At 42.9% G+C, this 20,249-nt stretch overlaps 1 protein-coding gene across 5 annotated transcripts in view; it reads left to right on the top strand.

The window, feature by feature from the left end:
- Positions 1 to 12,137: 12,137 nt before the first annotated feature.
- isyna1 (inositol-3-phosphate synthase 1) overlaps positions 12,138 to 20,249 on the top strand; it is a 26,989-nt gene continuing 18,877 nt past the window's right edge. The window contains exons 1-2 of one of the 5 annotated variants that reach the window (XM_033047065.1): positions 12,138 to 12,144; positions 18,411 to 18,454. Coding sequence is in view for 1 of the 5 variants with exons in the window: in XM_033047063.1 (XP_032902954.1) it covers positions 19,005 to 19,160 (156 nt within the window). In the remaining 4 variants the exon portion in view is untranslated. Of the gene's footprint in view, positions 12,145 to 18,237; positions 18,374 to 18,410; positions 18,455 to 18,890; positions 19,161 to 20,249 lie in introns of those variants that run through there. The other 4 variants (XM_033047064.1, XM_033047068.1, XM_033047063.1 and 1 more) reach the window with 4 other exon arrangements.

The raw sequence follows: 20,249 nt of genomic DNA, 5'->3' as shown, positions 1-20,249 counted from the left end.
GCGCGAACAGGAAGTGGTCAAGATTAGACTTTTAATTATATAGAAGGCAAGGCAACTTTAATTAGGCCACACAGCTTTAGCATTTCCAAGCCAAAGGCAACACAGCTTTAGCATTTCCAAACCAAAGGCAACACAGCTTTAGCATTTCGAAACCAAAGGCAACACAACTTTAGCATTTCCAAACTATATTTTCAAACTTCATTAAGGGCACTGACAGGTCAGTAAAACCACTCACAGTTTAGTAGACATGTGTTCAGTGTTATTCACAGCTCAGACTGAGAGACGTGACCCTCTCGCTCCCCCATCTTGCAGACTGACTGAGGCACTCAACACTTCCGGGTTTTATAGTCCCTTCGGAAGGGGCGTAGCCTTCAGGAGAGAGAGTCTCAACATTTTTTAAACACTAATAATTCTTTTATTTTTAATCGATGGGAAAAACCCTCTTGTCCTGCGCAGCGGAGGGGGACTCCGAGTAAGATGGCCAAAAATCACAGCCGTAAGTGGCAGCGTTTTTTCTAAAATCAATATACAGAACAACAGGAAGTGGTCAAGATCAGACTTTTAGTAATATAGATAATTTAGTCAGTTGAACCTTTTCCGTTTTCTACAACAAATTTGACCTGCCTATGCTACAACATTCATGCTCATTGCAACACCAATCAGTAACTTGAGAAATGAAAAATAATTTAAATAAAGAATCAAGGCATGGTTACAGAATAAAAAGAGTCCATTTGGACACACATGGCTCTGCACTGTGCACAAAAAATCCAGCTCGTCCCATTCCCATCCCCCCATGTAGCTGTGGGAATCTGATTTACCAAGCTCCATTTTGAAAGCTTCAATTAAATTTGCCATTCCAACTCTGTCGGCCTTGGTTTAGTTCAGGAAGGATAAAAAAAATAATCACGTCTTTGAGCTTGGGAGAGCTCAGTGCCAGACTGAAATGCAGTAAAGATGTTTTCACAGAAGATATTTGATGCATTCAAATATGGAGAGGAAGAGATGGAATTGCCAGAGTTAAAAACATGGAAGCAGTGAGCAGGTTAATAGGAACATGTGTTTTTACCTCCCATTTGGGATCTTTGATTTTGTAGTACTGATAACACTGCTGCTTACTCAGCCGTTTACATGTTTTTCTTGGAACTGCAGCCATGTTTCCAGAGAGTTCAGGCAAACATTAGTGGGGTCGGATTGTTAACTAATACCGGGGTCAGTGATAAAAATGGTGCTTCTCATGTTTACACTTTGCAAGCTTAGTGCACTTAATGACACTTAGAATTATCCTGATTAATATTTAATTGGTCCCACCAGCAGAGATAAGGCTGTTGGTCTTTGTATTGGGAGATTGCCAACAGTCTAATCCAGCCAATATTTTTGTGCTGTCGAGAGAGTTCTAGAAAATGCTGTTGGGAGTTTGGAACTCTTCTCATAAACGACTTAGAATGGAATGAAAAAGTATTTCACTTTTCAAGCGACTCGAGTGCATAATGGCAAACTGGTGGGTAAATGATTTTTTTTTAAACTGCAAATCCTGAAATTATGAACCAAAATGTAGAAAATGTTTCTCAGCACAGATTCTCAGCATTGTCGGGCAGCAGTACCGAGAGTCTATTTTCTGAACAGCAATATCCAGGGAATAGGACATTGTGATTTTGGTGAGCAAGATGTAGGACTCTATGGAAATTACTTACAAGTGACAAAATATAAACAAACAATTCAAAGGAGCTGTGAATTCCAATTTTACAGATGTACACATCTAGAGCTTTGAACATTCTTTCAGATTGTTCTGCTTGAAACCTCTAACAACCCTCCCTCCTGTGTCACAGCTGGACTCGCATCTAGTTCTCCCCTCCACTTACATTCCTTCCTCAAGCTTCACATTTTGCAACTCTTCAATCCTTTTGCCTCGCGCCTTTTTTCCATCTCTGGTCTTCGTCCAACTATCTACCTATCAAAATCCTCCCTTCACCTGTGTTCATCTACTACCTGCCACACTTTGTACTGTCACTTCTCTTCTAGCTTTCTTACACCTCCCATCCCCCACAATCAGTCTGAAGAAAGTCCCAACTTGAAACATCACCATGATCTCCAGGGATGCTGCCTGACCTGCTAAGTTACCCCAGCACTGTATGTATTTTTACACATCTAGAGCACTGATTTCAGTGTGGGCACTGCGCATAGGAAGAAGAGATTTTCCAAAATGTAATTAAGGGTTAAAAGTTAAAAGACAGCTGCACAGACAGAATTTAGATTCCAAATACAGATGCAGGGATGATCTAATTGAGGTACTTACAATGATCAAAGTAGTAGGACAGAAAATCCATTTGTGTAGGAAGGATCTGCAGATGTTGGTTTAAACCAAAGATAAACACAAAAATCTGCAGTAACTCAGCCGGACAAGCAGCATCTCTGGAGAGAGGGAATGGGCGATGTTTCGGGTCGAGACCCTTCTTCAGACTGGTTAGGGATAGGCAAAATGAGAGATATAGACGATAAGAGATGTAGAGAGATAAAGAACAATCAATGAAAGATATGCAAAAAAATAACGATGATAACTGGAACAGGCCATTGTTAGTTGGGTGAAAACGAGACGTTAGTGCGACTTGGGTGCGGAGGGATAGAGGGAATGCCGGGGCTATCTGAAGTTAGAGAAATCAAAATTCATACCAATGGGCTGTAAGCTGCCTAAGCGAAATATGAGATGCTGTTCCTCCAATTTGCGTTTAGCCTCACTCTGATAACGGAGGAGACCTAGGACATTGAGAACACAGTGTCTGCACAAGAGACTGCTGGTGCTAGAATCTGGAGCAAGAAACATACTGCTGGAGGAACTCAGCAAGTCAATCAGCATCTGTGGGGAGAGGCTTGTCGACATTTTGGGTTGAGACTCTGCAACTGGAACGTAATGCTGAGGCTTTATAAGGTACTGGTCAGACTGCATTTGGAATATTGTAAGCAGTTTTGGGCACCAGAGCTGTGGAAGGATATGCTGGCATTGGAGAGGATCCAGAGGAGGTTTACGCAAACCCCCACCCCTACTCTCCTGTGCCCTGGCATGGATTCACTTCTATTTCTCCCCTTCCCTTCCACCTACATTCCTTGCTATAGCTTCACAATTCGCAACTCTTCAATCATTTTACTCCTCCTCTGTCTTCTCATCTCTGGCCTTTGTTCCAATCATCTGCCTATTAAACCTGCCTCACTTGCATCCACCTATTACTTGCCAGGATAGACACAAAATGCTGGAGTAACTCAGCGGGATAGGGAGCATCTCTGGAGAAAAGGAATGGGTGACATTTCGGGTCAAGCCCCTTCTTCAGACGTTTCGACCCGAAGCATCACCCATTCCTTCTCTCCAGAGATGCTGCTTGTCCCGCTGAATTACTCCAACTTTTTGTGTCTCTCTTCGGTTTAAACCAGTATCTGCAGTTCCTTCTTCACATTACTTGACAGGATTTGGCCTGGCCCTCCTCTCTGCCAGCTTTCTATTCCCCCCAGTCTGAAAAAGCGTCCTGAACTGAAACATCACCTATCCATATCCTCCAGAGATGTTGTCTGACCCGCTGAGTTACACCAGCACTTTGTGCCCTTTACGGTATCTACAGTTTGTCTCTATGCAATAGGTTCCTTAGCATCACTTTTGATGAATAAATTCTGTAAACAAAAATGCCATTTTTTGGGTACTGGCTCACAAGGGTTATCCTCTTAGGTCCTGGCTCATGGATCTATTCAGGAATACAGACACAGCAGCAGATGTACTCTGCTAGCATGGTGTCACCTTTAAAAATGTCAGGTTTTGAAATGCTCAAGTGATAGTAAGGTTAAGTAGATACACTTTGTCAGGATATGATCCTACTGCAAGACATTAATAATCCCCAGTCCATCCCCACCAATCTTACCATCATTCGATTGTTGTTCAGCCTCACAGTCTTGCCCTCATTTCATTATAAACACCATCACTTAAAACAAACTACTTTTAATCTCTAACCAATAATTAACTTAATACAGGGCCTGCATTCTATGCTTGCCCAGCCACGGATGCTTTGGATAACGAGGCTGCCTAACTATCAGAAAACATTCTAGAAGGATATGTTAGGTAATTTTGGCTGCAGGCATGTCCATACACACAAGCTTCTCAGCAATATCTCATCAAAATGTTATTGGTTTATTTTCTGTAGTTTCAGTTGTTTCAAAGATTTGCTGGAGATTCAGGTCACATTAGAGCTAACTCGGAAGACCAAAATCTTTGTAGTTATACCTTCAAAGCTTAAAGCAAGGGAGCAACATGATCCCACTGTAGTGGAAAACAATAAATTAGTTATATTTTAATCATTCACAATAAACTTGTTTTCCCATTTCTAAATCCACTTTGATTCCTAACACATTAATTGTTACAGGTGAATATTCACCAGAATGAAAGAACTACATCTCATATATTAATATTTTTGTGCTGCGAATACAGAAATGTCAATTGTAAACAGCTTGTGTATAGGAAAAATTTCTTCTAACCTTTGGAATGTCAAAGAAAGCAATCAAAAAATGAAAACAATGTGCCAAAACTGCATAATCTGTATTTCAGGATCTTACTGCAGTATTTCAAATCTAGAAAACTTTGACAAGTTCCTTGAGAGTGCGAGAAATTCCAGGTTGTGAGTGAGTGTGAGTGATTCTGATTGTTAGACATTTGATTGAAAGAAATAATGAATGAGTAAGAGATTCAGAGTGGATGTGATAGGTTCATGAAATGAATTAGATTTTCAGTGAATCACAAAGATTTTTGGGGTAAGGGTGTGTACTCAGAGAGCACCTTTGAGGTTGGGCATAGTATCGCTCCATGTATTTGTTTTGTTTCAGCAATAAAGAAAAGTCCTAAACTCTGAACATCATTTGTTCTGACATTGCTTTTGGATTTGTCTATATTGGCTTTCCTTACAATCCTATTTTCTAATATCTCGTTATCTAGGAGGGTTAAAGGACGACCGGTAGCTGAAATAGTTTGTTGTTGCGAAATTGTTTTAAATCATCCCTTGTGTTTGTATTGTGCAACTTGAAAAACAAAAAACAGTAAAAATAATAAAAGAACAAAGGGGTAACATTTGTACTCCAAAGAGAGAGTAAATCCAGAGCTTTGAGTAACACCATGGAATTTTAACCTATAAATACCAGGGAGTGTACACTCAACACATCAAACACACCTCTTCACCTGATAATCTCCAAGACCATGGAAGTATTAACTTTCTTAGATAAAGTCCTTAAAGATGGGTTCAGCACAGGTTTTCCCAAATATATCAATGTCTAATCCTGTTGACACTAAATTTTCATACATAAAATATTTCAAATGGGAGTCATTGATGAGTAATGGACTCCACTCCCCACCTGAGAATTCCATTTATTTGAACAGGGACATTGATTACCCTGAGCACCGGCACTATCACCCTGAGCTGTGTACTAAGCCCCATGCTCTACTCCCTCTTCACTCACGACTGTGTTCCTGCATTCGACACCAACACCATCGTGAAGTTTGCAGACGACACAACAGTGATTGGGCTGATCACCAACGGTGATGAAACAAAATACAGGGAGGAGGTGCAGAACCTGGCGGACTGGTGCACACGTAACAACTTGTCACTAAACACCTCCGGTGGGGGTCCCTCTATGCAGGGATTCTCCCCCTCTACATTGGGGACCTGGGGTGGAGGGTATTGCACCGAGGTGTTCCCTGCAACCTGTTTCTCTCGCGGTTCACAGACTCGCCTGCCACTTTTGCGGGCTGGAAGAGTCTGTGTACCACATGTACATGGAGTGCGTGAGGCTGCAGCCACTGTTTGAATATCTAAAGGGGCTTCTCCTTGCCTTCTGGCTGCATTTTTCACCCACCATCCTCATCTTTGGACACCCTGTGCGTAGGGGAGAGGGTAGGGCTGAAGATGTCCTGGTTGGGTTGCTCCTGGGCCTGGCCAAGCTGGCAATCCGCGAGTCACGGCGACAGACGGTGGAGGGCTCTACCCGAGCCAGCTGCCTGCCCCTTTTCCGGGGTTACGTCCGTGCCCGGGTGGGATTAGAAAGTTCCGGGACCGCTGGGCTCCACAGGGTGTTGAATGTATCCTCAATAAGGATTGTATCATAGTTGTATAGTAGTTTATTATGGATACATGTTTGTATTGTATTATGGTGGTGGGTTCTGGCTTGTTTTATTGTAGTGTAAATATTATTTTTAATAATTGAATTAATTTTTTTGAATAAAAAAAAAAAAAAAAAATTTTTTTTTAAAAAACATCTCCAAGACCAAGGAGCTGATTATTGACTTCAGGAGGTCCAATAATGGAGAATACGCCCCAATCTCCATTTACGGGGAAAGTGTGGAGAGAGTGTCCAGCTTTAAGTTTCTGGGCACTCACATTTCAGAGGACCTCACATGGTCCACCAACACCGCTGCGCTGGTCAAGAAGGCACAGCAACGACTGGTCTTCCTGAGGACATTAAAAAAGACTGGTCTGCCCCAACAGCTGCTGACAACGTTTTACCGCTGCACCACAGAGAGCATATTAACGTATGGCATCTCTGTGTGGTATCTCAGCTGCACGGAGGCGGAGAGGAGAGCTCTTCAGCGCGTCGTCCACAGAGCGCAGAGGATCATTGGGACAGAGATACCAGCCTTGGAGGGCATCTACCACACACGGTGCCTCAGGAAGGCCGTCAGCATCCATAAAGACTCATCACACCCTTGTAACGGTCTGTTCGAACTACTTCCCTCCGGCAGACGTTACAAGGCCTTCTACGCCCGAACCTCCAGACTCAGAAACAGCTTTATTCCAAGAGCTATAGCGGCTCTGAACCGGCCCTGCTGAGTGCCCCCCACCCCCCCTGGACTGTCTCCCTCGGATGGTCACGACACACAGCTTATTTATTTATTTTACTTTTCTTTTTCATCGGTTGGAAGCTGCATACTAAATCTCGTTGCACTGACGTGCAATGACAATAAAATATATTATTATTATTATTATCTATTGTTCATCTACCACTGTGCTCCTTGGACTTCATTCTCAGCATAGACTATGCTGTTACTCACATCAACAGTAAAGGGATGATGATCAAGTAATCTGGTGTTAAGGAACCTGTATAAAATATTATCCATCGCACATTAAGGATAAACTCACCTTGACGTAGAACTGTGATTTAGCCAATGATTGCAGACTAACAACAGTAGTCTGGACCACTGATCTGGAGGTATGAGTTTGAGCCCACCAAGGCAGCTGCAGAGTTTCACTTCAATAATTTAAATAAATCTAGAATTTAACACAAAAGTCCAAAGTTAGTAATGATGGCTCTGAATATACAGGATCATTGTAAAAACTCACCTAGTTAGTGATCCACTTCTGTTATTCTCAAAAAATCACTGCCATTCAGGGAAGGAATGTGGCCACTTCACTTGATCTATACCATATGTGACCGTATAAATTCACCAGTTTCTGATTGTAAGGGACCTACATTTGTCTTCACTAACCTTTTCCTTTTTACATATTTAAAGAAGCTTTTCGAGTCCGTTTTTATATTCCCCACAAACTTTCTTTCATGTTCTTTTACCCCTCTTAATTAACCCCTTTGTTGAGTTCTAAATTTCTCCCAGTCCTCTGGTCTGCTGCTTCCATTAGCCAATTTACTGTATATGCCTTTTCCTTGGATTTAACACTATCCTTGGTTTCCCTCATTAGCAATGGTTGAGCCGCCTCCCCCATTTTAATTTTTCGCCAGACAGGGATGAACAATTTTTGGAGTTCATCCATGCGGTCTTTAAATCTTTGCCATTGCATCTCCGCCGTCAACCCTTTAAATATAATTTGCCAGTCTATCCTAGCCAATTCCCATCTCATATCTTCAGTCTCCTTTCTTTAAATTCAGGACCCTAGTCTCTGAATTAACCGTGTCACTCAGTGCCGGATTTACGTATAAGCTAAACAAGCTATAGCTTAGGGCCCCCGCTTTCTAGGGGGCCCCCCGAAAAAATTGATGGGCCTCGAGGTCTAGGGGGGCCTCCGGCCAAGGCAGAACACCTACCGTTCAACTCTGGGCGGCCCCCCTCTCTATCTCTCTCTCTCTCCATCTCCCCCCGCTATCCGTGTCCGGGCCGCCGGGCTCCGCTCGCTCCTCATCCGCCGGCACGGCAGGCCGCCTTGCACATGCGCACAACCACGGCCAGCACATCATCGGCCGCCCTGCGCATGCGCACTGCAACGGCAACTGGTCGGCGCTGGGCACTTTCTCCCTCACTTTGAATTGTGGGAGGTTTGGCCGCCATGGCTGTCCGGTCGTTGGGGGCCTCACAAGTGGAACAGCTTAGGGCCTCTCTTCATCTAAATCCGGCACTGGTGTCACTCTCCATCCTAATGCCGAATTCCACCATATTATGGTCACTGTTGCCCAAGGGACTCTGCACAACAAGATCGCTAACTAATCCTTCCTCATTACACAATACCCAGTCTAGGATGGCCTGCCCTCTAGTCGGGTCTTCTACATATTGGTTTAAAAAACCATCTCGTATACATTCCAGGAAATCCTCCTCCTCAGCACTGCTAGCAACTAGTTGGCCCAATCTATATGTAGATTAAAGTCACCCATAATAACTGCTGTACCTTTGCTACACACATCCCTAATTTCCTGCTTGATGCTATCCCCAACCTCCCTACTGCTCTTTGGTGGTCTGTGTGCAACTTCAACAAGCGTTTTCTGCCCTTGGCTATTTCGCAGTTCTACCCATACCGATTCTACAACATCCAAGCAAATGTCTCTCCTTGCTATTGCATTAATCACCAGCAATGCTACCCCACTTCTTCATTTCTGTCTATCGTTCCTGAATATTGAATGCCTCTGCATGTTTAGCTCCCAGCCATGGTCACCCTGGAGCCATGTCGCTGTAATTCCAATTATATCATATTCCTTAACTACTAACTGCACATTCAATTCATCCACCTTATTACAAATGCTTCTCGCATTAAGGCACAAAGCTTTCAGGTTTGTTTTCCTTATCTCCCTTCAACCTTTTGCTTCTGGCCTTCTGTCTCCTTACTTTGATTCCCATCCCCATGCCCTGTTAGTTTAAACGTGACATTTCCTACACTCTCTTTCAGAGACCAGAAGCTCAACCACCGCAGTTACATAAATCCCAAGGCTACAAGAGAAAGTCGGAGGTATTGAGTACTCACCTCTTGAGACCCCATGGTCTTTACAATTACAACTCTCCACTTGCCTGGATAGGTGCAGCACCAACTCTCTAGAACAGCGTTTCTCAACCTTTTTACCCTTGCGGAACCCTTGAAATAATTTTCATCTCAGGAAACCCCTACATAAAAATTATTATATATCTTTATGAATCTCTTTCTTTCTCTTTCATAAACTTAAGGTTCATAAGCCAAATATAATATAGTTTTCTGATAACTGGTTTAAACAAAAAATAACTTACGTTTTTCTCATGTTTATTGACAATGCAACAAAAAAAAACTGAAATCAAACTTGATGATACACAAATCCGTCACGTACAGCTTCTGCCCACTGACCACTAAAGGCCATTTCACACTGGCGCTGTATAGACATAGCTAAATATGCTAAATAGACGTCGCTATATATGCCGTACATGTATAATAAAATTACGAATATGAAATTAAACACAAAAATGACTCAAACATGCATTTATATATAAGAAGGTACACAAAATTGCTGGGGAAACTCAGCGGGTGCAGCAGCATCTATGGAGCGAAGGAAATAGGCGACGTTTCGGGCCGAAACCCTTCTTCAGACTGGAAGAAGTTCTCCTCCTCTCTCCGGAGACAGTTTCATACTTTGAAGAAGTTCTCCTCCTCTCTCCGGAGACAGTTTCACATCTCCTCATGCATTTATATATGTTTAGCCTATTTATCACTATTTCTCTCAGAAGCCCTAGCAACCTCTCGTGGAACCCTAGTGTTCCAGGGAACCCAGGTTAAGAAACACTGCTCTAGAAGCTTGTTACCATTTACGACATTGCAGCTTTCTTGATTGGACAGCAAACACATGGGAATAACACTACTTGCAGGATCCCTTTCAAGTCTTAGAAACAAGGAACTGCAGATGGTGGTTTACAAAAAAAGACACAAAGTGTTGGAGTAACAGCGGGTCAGGCACCATCTCTGGAGAACATAGATAGGTGACGTTTCAGGTTGGGGTCCTTCTTCAGTCTTGAGTCCGGAGTCTGAAGGAGGATCATGACCCGAAACGTCACCTGTCCATGTTCTCTAGAGATGCTGCCTGACCTGCTGAGTTACTCCAGTACTTTGTGTCTTTTAAAAATATATAATCTTAATTTGATTATTGGTCCTTCATTGTTTGTACGTCTAAATCTTGGAACACCCTATCAAACAGTGGTGTGGGAGTACCTTCACTGGAAGAACTACAGTAGTTCAGTAGTTCAAGAATGTTCAGGATAATTTGGGATTTGCAATAAATGCCAGCCTTGCTGAAAATGTCCAGATCCCTGAAAATGAATTGAAAATATTACTTTGTTCCACCAACCTGCCATAAATGCAGCTAGTTTCAGGTGCATGTAACTTTTCTCATCACTTCAATCATCTGTGTTGTCTTAATATTTCAATATTTTAGTTTCTTATTAAAAAGAAATTATGAGATGTGCTGGCATTGGTGATATTCCCATGTGCCTGAGTATTTGTCTTAGTGGTGATAAATGCTGGCAGACTAGCTCTCTGTATACTGCCACTCCAACAGTACAATTTTCCCTCAATAGTGTCCTTCCTATTGTGCATTTCTCCCTCACAACAATGGTTCTGGACTCCCCCAACATCGGGAAAATGCACTTCCTATAGTTATCACTCCCTGCTTAATGCCCTTGTGACATGGACACTCAATATGTCAATGCAGTGCCAACCTGTATTATGTGTTTGGGACCTATGTGAAACTTGAACTCACAGTCTTCTGACTTAGTAGAGAGCAAAATGACTGAGAATTTTTATTTTTTTTTAACAGATAAGGCGAAAATAACGATGTGAAGGTCCTTTGTGTGAAAAGAATGGAATGGATGTTTACAGCTAAACTTAGACTGAGAAAGTTCATTGAGTGCAGTCTCCACAGAATACTCCCTGAGAATTTCGCCCAATCAACTTACTTGGAAGAGATAACACTGTTCCCCACATATGCACATAGACTATTTGCATGATATCACATATTTCTAAGTGAATTAAAAAATATGTACTAACTCCAACAACTGTAACCCGTACGTCAATTGGTACAAGCAGGAACACACAGAAAATATCTACTGTAAATCTTCATTTAACTTCATTAAACTAAGTTTGTCATTTCCTGCCTATCTATGAATACCAAGCATCAGGGCTTGCAGTTTGTGAACAGAAGTGAAGATTTAAACAATGAGTACATTCACAAAAGATACGACACTATAAGCTGGAGGAACTCAGCGGGACAGGCAGCATATCTGGAGAGAAGGAATGGGTGATGTTTTGGGTCGAGACCTTTCTTCGGACTGAAAGTCACGGGAAAGGGAAATTAGAGATATAGACAATGCTGTCGAGAGGTATAGAACAATGAATTAAAGATATGCAAAAAAGTAATGATGATAAAGGAAACAGACCATTGTTTGCTGTTTGTTGGGTAAAAACGAGAAGCCGGTGCGACTTGGGTGGAGGAGAGATGGAGAGAGAAGGAATGTCGGGGTTACTTAAAATTAGAGAAATCAATATTAATACCACTGGGTTGTAAGCTGCCCAAGTGAAATATGAGATGCTGCTCCTCCAATTTGCATTTAGCCGCACTCTAACAATGGAGGAGGCCTAGGACAGAAAGGTCAGTGTGGGAATGGGAAGGAGAATTAAAGTGTTTAGCAACAAGGAGACCAGGTATGTCCAGGCGGACTGAGCGAAGGTGTTCAGCAAAACGATCGCCCAGTCTGTTTGGTCTCGCCGATGTATAAGAGTCCACATCTTGAACAATGGATACAGTAGATGAGGTTGGAGGAGGTGTAATTGAATCTCTGCCTAACCTGAAAGGACTGCCGGGGTCCCTGGACAGAGTCGAGAGAGGAGGTATAGGGATAGTTGCAATACCTGTCTATCTTATTTAAACCAACACTTCCTTCATACACATCCAGTACATTCACAATATGTAGGAAGGAGCTGCAGATGCTGGTTTACACTGAAGATAGACACAAAATGCTGGAGTAACTCAACGGGACAGGCAGCATCTTTGGCGAGAAGGAATGGGTGATGTTTTGGGCCGAGACCCTTCTTCAGACTACATTCACAAAGTTAGGATGAGTTCCCTCTACATTTCAGATGAGTAAAGCACATCGGGTATTTACTCAGACACCTCACCCGATTGGGCTCAGTTGTTTTACAAGGTTCAGCTGCATAAAAGGGTGTGTGTGAATACACCAATCTCTATCCTGGAAAACAACTTTGGACCCCAAGCCAAATCTCCCCTTGAGACTTTCATGATCTATAGATAATGAAGGGGAATGCCCTGAAAAGTGGCCTTGCTATTTCTCCCTCTTTAATAGATTAGCCTGTGTGTTAGGTTATATGTGACAAACAGTTTGGCAATGCAAATAATATTTTAATATCAATCCATAGATACAAAGTTCAACATTGTAGATTATGAAACCAATTTCAGAAATTCTAGTAATTTCTGGGTTAATGTCAAAAAAGACATGAAAACTACTAGAACTTTCTACCTAGAATTGGCCTCGTTTTCATGTGATGTCAGTCCTACACTATTAGTTGATACCTTACGCTCATTAGACAGTCAGGCTGGGCGTCAAATATTGTGCTGTACGTCATTCACATTCCTAGAACAAATAAAACTGATCACAAAAGTAAAATTATAAACAGAAAATGCTGGGGGGGAAAAAGCATAGCATGCAAAACAGAATCAATGTTTCAAGTTGGATATTTCATCACAATGATGAAAACAAACATTCGATTTAAAGTACCGGTACTGAATTAGAATTTTAAAAAACATACAAAAGAGAAGGCCATTTAGCAAAGACACCCGTGTCAGATGAGTTCTTCAATTAGTGTCACCGATTCCCATTAGTCCTGCAATATTTTGCCTTTCATATATATTTTAAAAATTACTGATTAATCTCCCATCGGGCAATGGATTAAGATCGTAATAACAGCTGTATCAAATGCTTCTCCTTATCTCAACCTAGATTGTTTTTGATAATTATCTTAAATGTGTACTTTCATTACTATTAGAGGAAACAGTTTCCATTATTTATTCGAACATACCCATAGTAATTCCAAATACCCCTTTCAATTCTTCTTTTAATCATCTGTAAATGAATACAATTACAGATACTCTGGTTTCTCACATAAATATATCTTGGTTTTAGTCACCCAGCTGTAGGAAACATGTCATTAAGCCGGAAAGAGTGCAGAAAATAAAATTTGGGGGATGTATCCAGGATTTAAGGGATGAAGTAGTGGGGAGAGGTAGGCAGGCTAGGAATATATATATTTTGGAATGCAAGAGACAGAGGTATAATCTTATAGAGGAGTGTAAAATCATTAGGTGCATAGTTTTTTCCCCCCCAGGGTTGGGGAATCTAGAACTAGAGGACAAAGATTTAATAGGAATCTGAGTGGTAACTTTTTCACACTAAGGATGATACATATAGGAAACGAACTGTCAGAGAAAGTTGTTGAGGCAGATACAACCAGAACATGTAAGGGACATTTAAATAGATAAGAAAGGTTTACAGAGATATGGGGCAAACACTGGCAAATAGTATAGATGGGCACCTTGGTCGGCATTAGGCCAAAGAGCTTGTTTCTGTGCTAAATGGCTGCTTGAATCCAGTAAATCTTTTCTGTGTCCTTTCTAAGATCTTAACTTTTTCTATACAGTGTGAGACCCAGAAATGGACAGAATGGTTATAAAATTGTACAGCAAGCTCTTCAGTCCACTGTGTCCATGCCACAGTTTTGGTATTGGATTATTATTGGCACATGTGCCGAGATTGAACGAAGAGCCTTGTTTCCATACTATCCAGTCAAATCATACTATATATGAGTACAATAAAGCCATACACAAGTACAACAGGTAGTGCAAATAGAGAATTACCAGAGTATACTGTTACAGCATTATAGTGTTACAGTAGTAAAGTGCAGATTAACAAAAAGTGCAAGGTTAATAGTGAGGAAGTTTGGGACATAGAAACATAGAAACATAGAAAGTAGGTGCGAGAGTAGACCACCAGGTCCGTCGAGCCCGCACCGCCATTCGCTCATGGCTGAACACTAAACAGACACACTTACCCACAAACAGTAGACACAAGACACAGAACACAAGACACTACCCTCCCCTTTATACCGCTATCACCCCTCTCCACCCCAAAAACCTCGTGATCTCCTGGGGGAGGCAAAAAAACGGATAAAAACCCAGGTCCAATTCGGGAAAAAAATCCGGGAAATTCCTCTCCGACCCCAATCTAGGCGATCGACACTTGTCCAGGAGATCACTCAGGTCTTACTATACTAACCATACCTAGGTCCATATCCCTGCCCTCTCCCCGTAGCCCCTTATCCCCTTGGCAGCTAAAAAACCATCTATTTTAGTCTTAAATATATTTAAAGTTTCTGCTTCCACTGCTCCCTGGGGCAGTGAATTCCATAAATTAACCACCCTCTGGGTGAAGAAGTTCTTCCTCATCTCAGTTTTAAAAGAGCCCCCCCTTATTCTGCAACTATGTCCCCTAGTTCTAGTTTCCCCGATCATTGGGAACATCCTCGGTGCATCCACCCGATCAAGGCCCCTCACGATCTTATATGTTTCAATGAGATCGCCTCTCATTCTTCTAAACTCCAAAGAGTAGAGTTCCAGCCTACTTAACCTTTCCTCATATGTCAATCCCCTCATTGCAGGAATTAATCTTGTAAACCTTCGCTGCACTGCCTCCAGGGCTAGTACATCCTTTCTTAAGTATGGACCCCAGAACTGTACACAGTATTCCAAATGTGGTCTCACTAATACTGTGTACAGCTGCAGCAAGACCTCCGTGTTTTTATACTCAATCCCCCTAGCAATAAAGGCCAAAACTCCATTGGCCTTCCTGATTGCTTGCTGCACCTGCATACTAACTTTTAGTGATTCATGTACTAATACCCCTAGATCCCTTTGCGTTGCATTACAACGCAGCTCCTCCTCATTTAGAAAATAACTTGCCCTATCATTTTTTTTCCCAAAGTGAATGACTTCACATTTATTAGTATTAAACTTCATCTGCCAAGTTGTTGCCCACTCACCTAGCTTATCTATATCCTTTTGCAGACTCTTCCTATCCTCCTCATCCCCTACTTTTCCTCCCATTTTTGTATCGTCCGCAAATTTTGATATATTACACTTGGTTCCCTCCTCCAAATCATTTATATAAATTGTGAACAACTGGGGTCCCAGCACCGACCCTTGCGGAACCCCGCTAGTTACCGGTTGCCATCCCGAGTATGAACCATTTATCCCCACTCTCTGCTTCCTATTTGTTAGCCAATCCTCTACCCATGCTAATATATTACCCCCAATTCCATAATTTTTTATTTTTAGCAATAGTCTCTTATGTGGCACCTTGTCAAAAGCCTTTTGGAAGTCCAAGTATACCACATCCACCGGTTCCCCTTTATCCACCCGGGTTGTTACTTCCTCAAAGAATTCGAGCAAATTCGTTAAACAGGACTTCCCCTTCACAAAACCATGCTGGTTCTGTCCGATGAAGTCATGTTTATCCAAGTGCCCCGTTAGTGTTTCTTTAATAATTGTCTCTAACATTTTACCCACCACCGATGTTAGACTAACCGGTCTATAGTTACCCGCTTTCTGTTTACTTCCTTTTTTAAATATAGGTGTTACATTGGCCATTTTCCAATCCACTGGGACCGTTCCTGCCTCCAGGGAGTTTTGGAAAATTATCACCAATGCATCCACAATCCCCACCGCTATCTCCCTCAAGACCCTTGGATGTAATCCATCAGGCCCAGGGGATTTATCCTCCTTCAGTCTCATTAATTTCCCTAATACCACCTCCTTGGTGATCTTAATAGTATTTAGCTCCTCCATTCCTACCGCCCCCTGTTTATCCAACGTTGGAATATTTTTTGTGTCTTCTATGGTGAAGACTGATACAAAATACTCGTTTAATGCCTTTGCCATTTCCATGTTCCCCACCAACAACTCTCCAGTCTCACCCTCCAATGGACCAACGTTCACCTTAGCCACCCTTTTTCTTTTTATATAGCTATAAAAACTCTTACTATTAGTTTTTATGTTGTTTGCTAAATTCCTTTCATAGTCTATTTTCCCCGTCTTAATTAATCTCTTAGTTATTTTTTGCTGACCTTTAAATGCTTCCCAATCCTTTACTACGCTCTATTATATGGGATGACCATACAGTAGTCTGATAACAGTGGGAAGAAGCTGTTCCTGAATCCGTTGGTACGTACTTTCAAGCTTTTGTATCTTCTGCCTGATGGGTGAGGAGAGAAGAGGGAATGATCAAGGTGAAAATGATCTTAGATTATGCTGGATCCTTTTTCTGAGCCAGCGTGAAGTGTAGATTGAGTCAAGGGGGGGAAGATTGGTTTGTGTGATGGACTGGGCTGTATCCACAACTCTCTGCAATTTCTTGCGGTCTTGGGCAGAGTTGTTGCCAAACCAAGTTGTGATACATCCCAATGGGATGCTTTGCACAGTCTGAGGTTGTTGGTCGGTGTGGGCAAGTTCGGCCAAAGGGCCTGTTTCCACACTGTATGATTCTAAATGCTGTGTATCAGTTCCAACATGTCTTTTTCTCTCTCTACTGCCCTATTTTTTCCTCTATTTACACTCCTCCAGACTGCTCGGGTGTGGTTGGATTATATCCCCCTCTCTTAGACATCACTGACATCAATTGTGTCATCTGGGCAACCATGCTGAATGATAATATAGGTGATATATACACTATATAGGTGATATATACACTAACAATCTATATAGATTACCTATATAGATAATATAGGTGATATATACACTAACAATGGTGATGCTTATGGTTAACATTAACAGTCCCTATTACAAGTTTCTCGGTGTGAAAACCTTTCCTCTCAGATCACCTTTAAAACTCCTCTCTCTAACCTTAAACATATGCTCTCTTGTAATTGAAACCTCTACTATGGAAAATTAACAACATTGAAAAGACACTTGGATAGGTACATGGACAGGAAAGGTTTAGAGAGATATGGATTAAATGCAGGCAATTGCGACTAGTTTAGATGGGGCATCTTGGTTGGCATGGACGAGTTGAGCCAAAATCCGGAGTCCATGCTGTACGACTATGACTCTAAAAAGGTTCTGCGCCTCTCATAATTTTACATGCCTCTTATCAAGTCACCCCTCGGCTCCCTCGCTCCAAGGGAAAGCAAACCCAGCCCATTCAATCTCCCCTTTTAACTAAAGTTCTCCAATCCAAGCAACATCCTGGTGAATCTCTTCTGCACCCTCTCCAGCACAATCACAACTTCAAACCTAACCCTAACTCCATCCCCTAATAGTGATCCACAATCCCAATTAATAAACTATCTTTAATCCTAATTCTAACCAGTATATTTACTCACCTGATCGCCAAAATAGGTCAGACACATTTTCAAATAATTTTAAAACCGATCAAATGTATATATTGAATACCTTGGCACCCCTAACTATAACATTCCAATAGTGTTTTTTTTTTAAACTTCTAAAATTAGATGTAGACTGACCATTTGCAATGATGCTAAACACCATTAAGTGCAAGGTGTTATTGCTCAATATATGTGTAAAGGTGTTGCAAATGCATTTGCATTGCTCACACATTGAATCTGGTCATGGAAAATTACAGTTTTTCCAGAATGTTCTGGGTTTTCCTTTGAAGTCGCATGAGTCTTTGCATTGTCTGCAGTGGTACACGTAACACCAATCAGACAAAACAGAAGAAGTTTTCATCGATCAAATTACAGGCACAGAGGATGGGCTTGGAAAAATACAACTAACTCTGCCCGGCTCTTTAAAGCAAGATTGTTTATCCTCGGTTGACACGTAACCTCCTTTGCAAACTGCAGTTGCGATTGGGTTTGTTATTTGCTTGGCTGGCTGAAAAAGGGAGAGGTCAGTGGCACTTTAAGTGGGTAATCTCAAGTCTCCGCCCTCGCATGGAATTGCAGCCCGACTCTATATTAAGGAAGCCGCTAGGCGCGCTCAGCGGTGTTGGAGCTTAAACACGCAGACGACCAATCGCCGATATATTATTCTCTTCTCTTTTTCCTCTCTCTCTCTCTAAGAAAGAACAAAGGCCGATCCACAATCCACCGGGCAACAGCATCCAGCATCCAGCAAAATCCACCGGGCAACAGCATCCAGCATCCAGCAATCATCCACAACCAACCTGAGAGAACCGGTAACGTCGGGCTCCGAGGCGGGCGGGCGGGCGGGATGGAGGGTTTTCTTCAGCGGGGCTGATCATGAGAGGATCTCCAGGCCCTGGCTCTTTGTCAGGCGGACATCCCCTCCCCCCCCTCATCGTCGACGAAGATGGTTCCCGATCGTGTCCATTGTCCGACGCTGCCGGCCCGGGCCGCCGAGTGTGTTCGCCTCGGCCGCGGGGGTTTGGGGGCGAGGGGCGGCAGTTGGGGTTTGGGCGCGAGGGGCGGCCGCGCGGGGGGTTTGGGGGTTGGGCGCGAGGGGCGGCCGCGCGGGGGGTTTGGGGGTTGGGCGCGAGGGGCGGCCGCGCGGGGGGCGAGGGGCGGCAGTTGGGGGCGAGGGGCGGCAGTTGGGGTTTGGGGGCGAGGGGCGGCAGTTGGGGTTTGGGCGCGAGGGGCGGCCGCGCGGGGGGGTTTGGGCGGGAGGCTCGAGCTCTGGCCGTTCCTCGGCCGCCCGCCCCCCGCACGAGGCGAACCGGAGCAGAATTAGGCCACTCGGACCATCGAGTCTACTCCGCCATTCAACCAATGCTAGCCATCCAGCCTGATCCGCCGGTTGCTAAACACTTTAATTCTGCTTCCCCCATTCCCACACAGACATTTCTGTCATCGGTCTCCTCCATTGTCCGAGTGAGGCTAAACGCAAATTGGAGGAACGGCATCTCATTTGATTTCTCTCACCAGGTATCCCCTATCTCGATCCCTCACGTCGTTTTCACTTAACAAACAACTAACAATGGCCCGTTTCCTCATTCGTCGTTAATGTTCTGCATATCTTTAATTCATTGTTCTTTTATCTCTCTACATTATCGTCTATATCTCTCGTTTCCCTTATCCCTATCTAGTCTGAAGAAAGGTCTCGACTCAAAACGTCACCCATTCCTTCTCTCCAGTGATGCTGCCTGGGTTACTCCAGCTTTTTGTGTCTACCTTTGGTTTAAACCAGCATCTGCAGTTCCTTCTCACACGTTCAATCAATACGATCCCTCTCAATCCCATTCCCCTGCCTTCTCTGCATAATCCCTAACACCTGTACTAATCAAGAATCTATCTATCTCTGCCTTGAAAATCATTGACGGTCTCCACAACCTTTTGTGGCGATCAATTCCACAGATTCACCACCCTCTGACTAAATAAATTTCAAGGAAACATAATAACATTGAAAATAGACTATCTGCTACATGGATAGGAAAGGGACTCAACATGGATAGAGAAGGAAGGGTCCTGACCCCAAAGGTCATCTGTCCCAATCTCCTCCACACATGCTGTGCAACATGCTGAGCTGTTCCAGTGCTTTGTATCCTTTTTTTGTTATGTAAACCAGTATCTGCAGGTATAAGAGTCGGACAACGTGAAAAACAACCCCTTTGGCTCTTCACTAATCCCACCTTCCTGCGTTTGGCCCATATCCTTTTAAACCTGTCCTATCTATGGCCCTGTCTAAATGTTTCTTAAACATTGCAGTAGTCCTTGCCTCAACTACCTGTATTGGCAGCTCGTTCCATACACCCTATGTGTAAAATAAAGTTATCCCTCGGGTTCCTATTATCTTTCTTCCCCCCCCCCCTCACCTTAAACAGTCTTCTGGTTCTCTATTTCCCTCGTCACTTGCACAAATGCCGTTACCTGATCTATTCCTTTCATGATTTTGTGCACAGTTACTTGTGTCTCCATTCTCCAACACTTTGTTAATTGCTCAGAGTTTCAATAAAAACGTCTTTTTTTCCTCGAGTGCTTGAATTGGAGCTTTCAAAACATCAAGGGAATAAAGGA

This window comes from Amblyraja radiata, chromosome 29 (genome assembly GCF_010909765.2).
Source record: "Amblyraja radiata isolate CabotCenter1 chromosome 29, sAmbRad1.1.pri, whole genome shotgun sequence".
Classification (NCBI taxonomy): domain Eukaryota; kingdom Metazoa; phylum Chordata; class Chondrichthyes; order Rajiformes; family Rajidae; genus Amblyraja; species Amblyraja radiata.
This window is presented reverse-complemented; position numbering and strand designations above follow the sequence as displayed.